A 12,913-nucleotide genomic window follows, 5' to 3' on the forward strand; every position below is an offset into this window, starting at 1 on the left:
AAACAACAAATGGCAATTCTTCATATTTATCATTCTATATTTGCTGTTTCTTTTGTGGAAATGATAGGTTCTCCTTCATTATAACTACATATCTAAATGGAAATTTTCCTCAGTTATTTATTTCTTTGAATATTGCATTAAAATATGTATCTCTTTAGTACACTATTAAGTCACTCTAGAAAGATTATTGCAACTACTCAGTAACGTGTAATATTTGTACACTCTACACATACAGCCTACTTCTGGGAAGAAGAGGCAATTGATTCTCATTTGAAAGTCAAAAAATAAAGATATAGATTACTTGATTTAAAGGCACCTTTTCTGAAGTTGGACTTTGAGCCTGTTATATTCTTCCTATATCATTACAAAAAATCTAAGCTGTGTCAGCAAATGAGCACAAGACTCTAGCACCGTTTTTCTTGGGTTTGCAAGAGGGCAAAGCACATAGATCAGAAAGAACACCCTGCTAATTAAACTGAAGCCGATGACTAAAGAAGAGAAGAGCTTGTCATATATAATATCTACGTCAAGAATGATCAGATTAAATATGCAAAATGTGAAGTAAAGGTGGGCAACAGCATTAAGCTTATATTCTAGATCTTAAATAGGCTGCAAAAGTTCTGACAGTTTCTCTAATTATTCTCAGTAATGGACACTGGGGGCAAAAGGTAGGAGGGAGAAATACATTTTTCTCCATTATAGATGCTGAGCACCAGGGCTAAAATCATGCCTGTCTGAACACTGATCAGTTTCTGCAAAGGTTAATAGCAATTAAATGTGGCAAACTAGACTAAATGAGAAACAGGTCATGATACCACTGTATTTGCAAAGAGCACAATACTTTGCAGAAAAGTATTTCTCGTTTAATATTTTTAAAGAAGCAAGAGTACTTAGAATAAGAAACAACAATAAGTCTGTTCCTGTTCAAATGAAGACACATGGTACAGTTTAATACAGAAGCAAAATTACTAATACCATTTTTCTTTTTATACCAGAATATGCAAGTTAGCTGTATTTATTAAAAAGCTAACCAGTTCCCACTTAAAACGTATGAAGCCCTAAAAATGAAATTAGTGAAAATCTGTCACTTTCAGTTTAACCAACTTTAAATAAGTCAATTAGCTCTTCCAAAGACACATCTAACAGTAAAGAAAAAAAAAAAGTCAAAATGAAAATTAATAAACGCAGATTTGTAAAAGACAAGGCAAAAGATTAATATGTCAGAATGAAATATTTAATACTACAGAAATTTTCATTCAGCATTTAACTGAAAACACTGGTATCAGAATCCATCAAATTTTTATTTGTTCCATTACAATTCAGTTCCTATAAACAAATTAGAAAAATAGTAAGATGCAGCTTACATTTTGAGCCTTCACTCTATAACACACAGGAGTGAAATACCAAAATTAGTTGAGATTATTTGGACTTTTCTATGTTAGTATTTTAAAAAAATTAAGAAGCTATGGTCCAATAGCAAGAAGAACCGGCAGTAACTCAAGAGACCAGGGGAGCAAATATATTATTATCAATTGTTGTACAGATTTTTCTCCTTCACAATAAGGAAATTCATTTAAAATATTTTTTAGGGAAGACAATGATGAATTCCACATTTAATTAAAACAGGAGTATTAGAAACCAAAAACCTATGTCAGCTCTTGATTATTTGGTAAACATAGTAGAAAAAAAATATACCACCACAAACAAAACACTATAACTTACATTGCTGTCCTCAGGATCTTCTAAACCATCAGGCCGGCTAAGATTGCGTGAAGGCTGACTACAGACTACATCATCTTCTAGCTCCCAAAAGGAAGTCCTAATAGGTGGTCTTTGGATCTCATCAGGATTAAAAGCACCATCCGCTCCATCTGAAGAAAAATAAGTAAAATAAGTGAGAGCAGCTTTTTTTCAGCAGAGCTGGTATTTTGAGATTACAGGTGCACTAACTTAAAAAACAAGGGCTTCTCACATTTCCAGTTTAGCCAAGATAAACCAACAGAAAAGACCTTTTTCAAGTCATCTCTCTAAAACTTGGTTCACCTTTGCAATTCTCACCATTTCTCATAAAGGCACTGTACACTAGTATATAGATTGTTGGTACTTAACCATTTCTTTTGAAATAGTGTGATACAAACTATATCATAGAAAAAAATTTTTACTGACCTCTTCTTTCCTGAATTGCGTAAGGGTTTCCATATTGCAATACTGGTAGTCTACTTGGCACTGCAGGAATTGGTCCACTTTCCTCTGAATACGGGTTGCGAAAAAGTAATGTCTGTTGTGAAATGTGTCTTTCCATCATCCTTCCATTTTGATTTCCTGGTGCCCTGCCAAGTTCCTAAATAACACAAAGTTTAAAATGTAGTTAATCCATGGAGTCCTAGCAAAAGGTTTAAATTTTTATTTAATAAGGATTTAATTGTTTCATTTTTTTAAAAAAATACATCTGCTAATCTTCAGATTCTCTTTTCATCTTGATCTTGTGCCAGTTTTACCATACATACCAAAAATGAAATTACAATGAAAAGAAAAATACAAAGAAAATATTTATAAGAAAACTGGATCTGATGTTCTGTCATCAATTAATTCAAATTACATAAACAAAACCACATTGTTCAAGAAGTCTCTACACCCTTTTAAAAATGAAAATTCACTGAAATAGGTAAAGAATGGGTGAAAGTAATAACAACTAAGATGACATGCATGAGAATGATTAAAAATAAATGTGCAATTAAAGTTGTCTTTTTAAGCATCATACTCTTTAACAATGCACCATTTTAGTAAATGAAGAATTCGTAGATTCATACGGAATTACGTCAAGCATGTACATGAAAGACAGGTATTTTAAGAGCTATTAAGTGCACTGCACAGGATCCTTTCTGATATCTATCAACAGAATGTTGACTTGCATGAAGGGTAACTTAACATTAGCTAAGTTGAGCTCAAGGTTGTCACTTTCAGCAGGAAATGGTAGAATATTACACCACTTTTACTTGATGTTCTTCAAACACACATACAGAAAGGGAAAGAAAACAGCACAGAGAAGTTGAAAGCAGTCTCCCATCCTTACTACAACAGAACTTCCGTAGAGCTAACCTTGCTTGCATGCTCAATCATCTATGCACACTGAGCTTTGCACAACATTGTTTGCAGATGTGTTAGATCAAGCTGTGTTTAAAAGTGGAAGATAATTACTTATTTCAAATGCAGAGACCTATCAGACACGTTCACCTAAAACTATATCTACAAAGATTCATTGCTTTTCCTTATTCTTAGTTCCTTTAAAAATCTATTTGCTTTTTAAATATGTTAATCTGGTTAGAACAACTTTGTTCTCAGTTATTATTCTGCTAGCTGACTAGTGATGATGTTTCACTTATAATTATTAGGGATTATATTATCACAGTATCAAAACTACCCTCAGCCAAAGACTTCGTTGTCCTAGTTGCTGCTAACACCACTGCAGTTACTGGATATATTTTTCCTTTTTGTGAAGAGGAAGAAAAGGCAGTGTTTGTTTTTTCACTTCAAGTAGCAGTTTGTAGCGTGTAATGACTGAAGACACAAGAACATTTCAGAACTCCAAGAACTAGAACTAAAGAAGTTGGAACCTTCTTTTTCTTACATTCAAAAAAAAAGTGGACAGACTGTAACAATAAAATAATGAGACAGGTCAACATGTGAAGCAGTAGTCTACATCAATAACATGAAGTTGTCAACTTCTAAATGAGAGTGAAGAAAAGGCTAGTTTACAGGACAACTCTGAACAGAATATTGTTACTCAGTAGGTATTTACAGAATCTCTCTTCAAAGTATAACAAACAGCATGGAAAATACACAAATATGCACATCTGAAAATGTAAAAGAAAAGTGAGAAAGTGTGGTCTTAGGAATCAATTGATGGTATTTGAACAGCAAAGGAAAAACAGATAATGATAGGTCAAGAAAGACCTGGAGAGGATCTTGGAAGCATGACAAGTAACTTATGATAAATGCAATAAAGAAGGCAGAAGTAGAGGGAGGCAGTCAAAACAACGAGCTAGGAAAATGCTGTATGTGAATGAGGAGCAAGTGAAAGATTTCTCTAGTCAAGATCACAACATGCTTCAGCAAGAGTGACAATTCCACACAAATTGCAGGCAAGATTTTTGACTTCATGGATGGCTAGAAAAGACCACATTGCAGATACTTTATACCAAAAGGACTTAGGTAAACACCTAGATGCCAAGAATTTTTAAAAGGGTCAAATTAAAAGTGATTTGCACTATCATTCTGGCCTATAACCTGGGTGTGGCAGGCATGCCACTAATAATCACGCAAAGGCTCCTGAATACAGATGCAAATTCAGCACCAACTCCATGAGACTGATTCACCAATTCTCTCTCACACGCTCACTCTTTATCTTTGATAAAATTCAGACACTTTTTTAGACTAAAGGCATTCCAGAAAGACAAATTACTCCTCAAAGTTGGTACTTTCTACTTGTATTAGTAATTAGCAATCTGTGCTAGTTTTCAGAAACAGTTAATCCAGACTAGGTTACTCATTTCAAGTAATATTTATACTATAAGCATCACATGGAACAAAGTGCACTTGTACATCTGCCCAATTATAAGCAAACGGACTTTAAATCGATGGGGATGTGCACTTTCATATATAGATTTCAAAGTAATTATACATCCTGTGAAAAATAATTTGCCCTCTATGAATATAATGATAACAACAAAAAAAAAATTCATCCTTATTCCCCCCTCTCTTCATATCTGTTTTGTAAACCAAAAGAACAAAACAAAAGAAGAAAAAACAAACAACATTTTCATCCCCTACTTTTTATATATGCATTCTTGCAGTTTGCCAAAGGTATGTGTACAGTGTACTTCCAGTTTTCCTCTAGAATAGAAAACTGGTGAATTTCCCAAGCGACTTAAAGGGCCTGCCGTATTTATTTGTTAGTTAAGTATTTGTACCAAAAAGCCAATTCATTCTTTCAGAAAAGTTCAAACAGAACTCTTCAAAATATTCACATATTTAAAAGTCTGAAATCTTGCATATAAGCTATAGAGATAGTAATTATTGTAAACTACTAAAGGATTTTTATAACATGTATAGGCTCAGAGTTTTAATGGCTCATATGTTAAAGGCCAGTAATTAAAGTGACTTAAATGCAGTCAGTGCATCAGCTATACTTCATCCAAAGGAAAGTCTTTTTCTCTTGCTTGCATTTAATAAAACAGATTGGGCGGAGGGAACAGCATGTATGTCAACATCCAAAGGAATATGTGATTTACAATTATGAACCAAGCAAAAATTCTATAATGGAAAAAAGAGAGAAAGAGAAAACAGGTATGTTTTTCAACCATTTTTCTTTCTGGTTAGCATTTTCTTCTGGGTACTCCGAGTTTTTGTTTAGTATTTATTAATGTAATGTTAATAAAAACTTCAAACAGAAGTGTGCCTTCTTCTGCAAAAACTTTAAAGCAAAAACTTTAAACCAAGGCTTTGACTAATTTAACTATGTGAGAAATAAAGTGTCTTGATTATTAAAAGGAACACACAGCGTATTTTTCATAATCACAGGTAAACTTAAGTTCAAACATTTAGTCCAAACAAAAAGACACAAAACTCAGTATCAGTAACTACTCTGAAAAAAACAAATACTCAAATTTAAAAACATGAAAATACTACATTTGCTGTTATCTAATAAAAATTTTCAGGTTCCAGACATTGAGGGCTTGAACTCCAACAGCAACATCATAAACTCCTTTTCAATCAGGAAAAAACGTGCTGTCTGCAAACGGTAAGACAGTTTCCAAAAAGTTATCTTTTTTTTAGAGCTTTGGCCTTAAACTCAGTATTTCTTCTTTCAGAAAAATGCTCTAATACACCAGAGCACAACTTCTGCAAAACACCCTCCAAGTAAAATATCCTCCAATAGATAGGATATAAAACTACACCAACTTTACTTTAGATTTATAGACTAAATTGCATATATGATTGAAATGGTTAGGGTTAAATGGTTAAGAGCCCGTCTTAAAATTTTAGTGAGTGGATAAAACATAAATAATTATCTTTGCTCAATACAAAGTAGGAACAATTAATTATTAGTGAAGTTAAGACTTTCCTTTTTAAAATCAATTTCTTCTGCAATATGGAAGCAGTTTAGAAAAAGAGGCGATGGCATTTAATACTTTAATTTTAGCATCACATAAGATTAAAACAGAATGTAGATCAAAGAAACTGTAAAAGGTGCTGTAAAATAGTCTTAGCCAGAAGTCGGACAGCTAGGGTAGAGACCGATTAAAAATCAAAGGCTATACAAGTATGTAAATAAAATAGAAATGAAGCAATTTTATAGTTTTGAAGAGACTGCAAATGAACATTTTTAGCATGCTATGTTTGGTGACATTTATAAACAAACACTGATAATGGAGTATAAATTGAAAAGCTGTTTACTATACTGTGCTTAACCTTTTAAATCATGGTTCCAGTCTAACAAAGCACTTTGATTCTTCTTTGTAATGTAAATATCCATAAATTTGGTAGACACAGTTCCAAGCTTTTACAAGCTTCATACAATATTATTACAGTTGCTCTCCTTCTTATGCGTGTTGTTTAAAATTACTCCCTCCAGCTAGACTAGATTTATCAAAACTCAACTTTTATTTCACTTTCTTTTGAATTAGAAAAATATTGCAGAGATGTATTAAAAATTTATGTCTTTGACCTTTCTGGTAAAAATATTAGTAAACTTAAATAGTGACTACTTCAGAATCTAGAATTTTACAATACACTAACTGGTTTAATCTGAAATTAGTTTAATGCCAACTGATCAGTGTACAATTTCATGTTTTCAATATAGATCTGTTCATACTTTATGATTTCATAGGATGTGGTTTTAAGCAATCCGGACAATCCTAACTTTTCTACTGTATCATGCAATACTATCTGAATATAATACAGACATTGTTATTTCACTTTTCAGTACAACAATTTTGATAAATGGCCATATAATATATTAGAAGTACTTTCAGCATTAGAACATTAGCATTAGTATTTCAGAATTAATTTGTCTGCTGTAACAGTAATGGTAATGAATTTGATTAGACAGTGAACTCTTGAAAGTGGCAGTTCGTTTTCTATCATATAGTTAAGAATCAGAGCACTGTTTGTATATCTTTATCTCTTTTCTGATAAAGATCTTTTTACAGTTGTACATTACAGAAGTCACTACTGCCACATATGTCAAGCTGCTCCGAGTATTACAAGCAGTCAGTAAGAGAACTGCAGATGTCAAAAGGATTTGGTTGTACGCCCACATCATGGAAAAAAACGAAGATTTTACTGAATCTGCTGTATGTATGCTGAAATGCATACATCTAGTTATAAGACAACACCAGGCAAAAGCAAAAAAAAAAAAATCCTAACCAGTGACAGGGGTCAAGGAAGATGTCAAGATATATACGTATCATTCACCTCTCATGCCAGGATTCCAAAGGAAATAAGGTTTACTACTTGTGTTGCCTGTCAGCTTCCATTGCCCATAACTCTTGAAAATACCACAGAGAGATAGTCTATCTCAAAGAAATGAAATTGCAGCAAGTTTTGTGACTGATGTTCCGTTAAAGGAGGGAAAGGCTGCAGTATGAGCTCAGTAATTATCTGTTCAGTTTGGCCAAATAGCATACACACTAAGCAGGCATCAGCCTCTAGCCACAACAGGGCTGAACCCCTTTTCCCTAAGCAATATGGAAGAGTAGAGCAGGAAGGAGGCTGAAAATTCACTGAAAACCTGTAGAAGAGTCATGGAGCTACTGAGATAAGAAAGAAATATAGGACAAAATTTTGCAGGAATTCTTATGTTCTGTGAACTACAGAACTAGCTGCAATCTCAAATTATTAACTTTCCCAGAATTATTCCTATCTCTGGCAAAAAAAATAATCATTTTATATCCTGGATGGAATAAAATTCTAGACAGGAAGAAAAAAGTTTTGGTGCTGTAAATGTTTTAGATTATATGCAGAAATTGTTCTAGAACACTATTACAGAATAATAAATTACAATATTTTCCAAAGTTGAGTTAGTTTTGTTGAATTGGTCTATTACAGTTCACATGTTTAAACAAATATCATTATTATTAACAAAAATTTCCTCGTAGTTTAAAATGATAGTTCATTTCAGCAAAATATTTAAACATGGAAAAGTATGTTTGAAGAGTAAACAAATTCTTACTTAAAAATAAATTGCAATTCCTCAAATCTAAGAACCCCACAACTGCTAGCTTGCAATATTTAGCAGGAACCCTGACAATACCTTCTCACTGGTAAAGAGTTCCAAATGCGATGTCAGCTCCTTTATTTGTCTCTCTTTTTCTGACAGCTGAACCTGTATGAAAAGAAGTTTACAGCCTTTATATTAATGAATAGGCACTATTTCCCTACATGTTATACTGTGAAAATGTAACACTCAACAATTTAAATTCATCTTTCAGCTGGAAAACAATTTGTCCGCTGTAGTTCCCTGCAGCATCTAGTACTACTAAAATACATCAAAACTAGAAAAACAACAGTTCTCTGACAGTTCATCTACTGTATAACAGCAGAATGCTGGAAGCGTTTTCCTGACCGTTTTCAGAAAACAGCTATGGAATGATAAAATCCTAGGTAAAAATAGGAGGAGTGATGCTACCAGTGATGCTAAGGCAGGTGGGACAGCACTCTCCAGAAAGAGCAAGTTTGGAAGCTTCATCACACTAGTTCTAAGGAACCTGCCAGTAAGTACTTCAGTGATTTCTCTTTCATTCACTTCTCTCAAACTTATAAGAAAATTTAACAGAGAACCAAATTCTCCCTCTATCTCAAATAAACTAAGTTTGTTTCACAAAAATCTACTGTCTCTCTCTGCTGTGTGCTTTGGGAGACAAGGGATGCAACTGATACATTACACAGTTCTTCCAGGCTTCCTCCTTGCTTCCAAATGATTATTTAAATAACCTTTCTCTACAAAGGGCTATTTTATTTAGATTCTGGTTGCTTGGGAGACTGCCTCTCCACTTGTTCTTCTAGCATGCAAGTCCAGTGCTCTGTAGAGTTAAGTATCAGTTTTCTCAATCCTGAAATTCCCTCCTCTACTTGAGTTCAACAGAGAGAAATATGACTGTGAGGCAACACTTTACCCACACTTGCACTTTGCTGAATGATAACACATTTTGAATTGCAGTCAAATGTTTGCTGCTTTGAAACCAAATACTTCTGTTGTTCAGAAATTAAAAAACATTCACTAAATTATGCATGGCAACTGATAATTACTAATTAATAAAACTGGATAAACCAGAAAGAGTCATGCATTTTATAGAAGTGAAATTAGAGCTTTTGAAAGAATGTGCCAAAAATTACACAAGGACAGCACACCCTACATGCTGTTGAAGTGAGCTGTAGAATAATTCAGTATTTTATAATAGCAAAATTGCTGTAATTTTTAAATGAGAGTGGGTTAATATAAGAATTAATTCAATCACAGTTAAATTTATTCCCTACTCATAGCAATGGGCAGAGCTGGGTAATATTAAATATTCTATTCTGTCAATTGTACTTACAATGGCTATAAGTCTGAAAATAAGTGTAACAACTGGCTGCATGGAAATTTATTGCTTATAACTTTCCCTTGTTTACCTAGCCAGTCACTTCAACCTAAGTATTAATATCGCATAGCATCAAACAACAAAGCCTCATGTTAGCTAAAGTTGCCCATTATGCTTTACTCCCTCATGCACTTGGGTTACATTTCTCTAAGATTATAGTTGAGATCCTCTAAATTAAAGTAATTCTCTCATGATTTTAAAAACACTATCACTCACCTTGTATCTGTCAAATTAAATTCACATTCAATACATTAGACATTACCAGCTCTACACTGGTAATGCAGCAGTCCAATGCAATATGAAGATTTTGGACAAATATGCCAACCAATATTCCTGTTACTATTACTGTAAGCAACAGGATACTAGAACTCTTTACCACTTTTTTCCTGTAATATAGTATTAATGTCATTTAGATATGTCTAAATCCACAATATTTCAAGATTCGTAGCCTTCTGATAATACATTTGGCAGCTGTCTTCCTCATATTGCATTTAAGCATTAAAAGAATGTGTTGTTTCTACAGAGCAAAACAGATTTTCTGTTTATCCTAAAACTACGTTTAGTGTTTTCTCCCATGAAAACTGTTCATTATTTGAACTATTAGAAATAAGCAACAATGTTAAGAACAGGATATCATTCATCATCTAAAAAAAATTAATAAAAAAGAAATCTGTAACTTACTTTATACTGATCCTCCATTGCTGCTAGCTGTAATTTCATACCATCATTGATTTTCACCTGTTCTTTCCACTTCAGCTCCAGTTTAGCTAGTTCATCAGCATAAACACTGCATTTCATCTTCTCATCCTAAAGTAATGCACACCATGACATGACACTCTTAAAATTGTAAGAGTTATCATTATTTGAAAAAATGACAACTATGCAAATTGTCTAATTCTAAAAGCACAGAATTACAAATAGCTTTCCCAAAAATCAAGCCTCACCCAACTACAAGGCTTTGAAGAGGATAGGGTTACTGAACATTGTAGAACTGAGTTTCAATATATATTTTTTTCCTGCTTGTTTGCAACAAGCTCTTATTCCTCTTTTACTATTTTACTGTTTAAGCTTCTCTGTATAAACACAATCCTAATACCACACTGTAATCAAGATAATCCTCTTCAGTGTCTCACTTCAACACAAAACCTTTCTCCATGCAGCTTTTAAAAATCACAGTAAGTATCTTTCATCCAGAAGGTCAAAGGCAAAGCTTTCCTCAAAGTATGCCTACAGAAGAAATAGCCATCAGAAGACAATGAAGGCCCTACACAGGGTGATGAGCAGAATTGCATGGCAGTTGTTACAGCCCGGAAAGCATGTTAAAATAGAATAACCGCCTTGTGATAAGTAAGAGAAACAAGGTGGTAAGCTGAGTTCATGGCAGTTTCTGAATATACTTTGATTATTCGAGGTCGAAACAAATCAGGGCAGGAAAAAAAAGTTTTTAATTCTAATTGTTTTGACTTCATAATATTATTTTTTTAAATAACCAAACAACAGGCAAATAGATGAACAGAGCTAATACAAGGCCCAAAAAGCACTTCTTAAACAATTCTGCAACAGCCAACTTCTCAGTATCATCACTGACAAAATACTCCATCTTCATACATACATCCAAGCTGGTTACATGAGGATCGAGCTAGGATTGGCAGATATGAATAGCTCAGGGGCAACGCTATCATGGCTACAGAATTACCGGAGGCAACTCTGCCTAGAAACAGTATAAATGTATGTACTGCTCAGTGCCTACAACCGAGCCTCAGCTAGTAAGCCCTACAAACTTGGATGTCTAAACACTGTACAACCCCAAGACCGTCAGATTTGGAAGGAATTATTACACTTGAACACCGTATCAAATAAACACTGCTATACTTCTTCCAGACATCAGCTGGCTCACAGCAACATGCTATGTTTGATTTACTAAAGCAATTATATTTAAAGATATATAAAATAATTAATAAACAATTCAAAACCTTAAGCGCAGAAGCAGTAGCAGTATCTTTTCTCCTGTATCTGGGTTAACCTGAAGAGTCTGTCTCAGGTAACTGTGAGCTGATTGCATAAAAACATGTCTTTTAAAGTTAAAAGTTCTACTATAATCATGTTGTTTTACACAAACAAACAGCAAGGCAATTCAGCTGGGTAGGTTTTGTGTTTCTAAGATTTAGTGCCTATAGCTACCTTCTGTTCAAATTTCTGAAGCAGCTGTTTACTTACTGCCAACATTTGCTTGCATTTCTTATATTTTTCTGTTTTCTCAGCAATTTCTTTATTCATTTCACGTACTTGCTCCTTTACCACAAATTCCGAAACTATATCAGATGAAGTGGGGCTAACTGTGAATATTGAAGAAAAAAACAATATTGATTCTTTGTTCCATAAATAAAGTCTGTACCAAAGAGATGACAGGCCAAATTTGACAGTGCATCAGGAACATGCAGTGTTGCATGTTATCCAAGCAGATACTTACCCATAAACCCCCTCGGTATCTTGTGACTAGTGATACATAAGATAAGCAGTCATACGATCAGCATTACTGTATTCAGCTCTCTCACATACCAAAGATGAACATAAATATAGGCATACATATTCCACAGGTCAGTCTAAAAACTAGACATAATTTTCTCTCCCTTGAGCTCCCAAGAAAGTTATCAACAGAATACGTATGTTACAATATTATACTAGATATTTAATTCTTCTACAAAAACATCTAATTCATCAGCAGTCTACTTTATCCAACCACATATTATGGGGGGCTTGCCAGAACTATATTTATTTTAGGAAACACTTGTATTTAATTAAGCCAGGATGAAACCAACCTACAGAGAGTAGGTGAATTAAAGAGGCTAAATAAATATTAAAAAATTAGTCAGCATTTATTGGCATTTATCAACTTAGAATGAATATTAAACCAGGTTTAGATATAACCTATTTTGTTTAAATTTTAGAAGATTACATTTGTAGGAAGCCTAATACTTCATAAAAATTATAACCTAGTTAATCTAGTTAAACTTTCTCTAATAAACCACTAAGAGAGTGGCCCATAGTCTTGACCTTGTCATTGAATAACCATAACTTTTCAGTGGATTTGATTTTACAGTAGAATGCTATAATGAACAGTCATTATGAGATGACTGTAAAATTATCATGGTATTATATAAAATCTGAAGATTCAGGGAGCAAGATTTTTGGGTTTTTTTTTTTATGAATTTTCTTCATTAGCCCAGCAAAACCAGTGTTAACTATCAAACAGGAATTCAGAGTTTAGTCCT

The 12,913-nt window shown here is 33.5% G+C and overlaps 1 protein-coding gene across 4 annotated transcripts in view; it reads right to left on the bottom strand.

Annotated features, from left to right (window-relative positions):
• Positions 1-12,913, bottom strand: part of TAX1BP1 (Tax1 binding protein 1) — a 68,741-nt gene that overhangs the window by 9,533 nt on the left and 46,295 nt on the right. For 3 of the 4 annotated variants that reach the window (XM_067291568.1, XM_067291567.1, XM_013941393.2), the window contains 5 exons: positions 11,859-11,977; positions 10,323-10,448; positions 8,315-8,386; positions 2,167-2,341; positions 1,723-1,871 (listed from right to left, as the gene is read on the bottom strand). In XM_067291568.1, coding sequence (XP_067147669.1) covers positions 1,723-1,871; positions 2,167-2,341; positions 8,315-8,386; positions 10,323-10,448; positions 11,859-11,977 — 641 coding nt within the window. The remainder of the gene's footprint in view (positions 1-1,722; positions 1,872-2,166; positions 2,342-8,314; positions 8,387-10,322; positions 10,449-11,858; positions 11,978-12,913) is intronic. The other variant, XM_067291569.1, reaches the window with a different exon arrangement.

The sequence above is a fragment of the Apteryx mantelli genome, chromosome 2, assembly GCF_036417845.1.
Source record: "Apteryx mantelli isolate bAptMan1 chromosome 2, bAptMan1.hap1, whole genome shotgun sequence".
NCBI classification, from domain to species: domain Eukaryota; kingdom Metazoa; phylum Chordata; class Aves; order Apterygiformes; family Apterygidae; genus Apteryx; species Apteryx mantelli.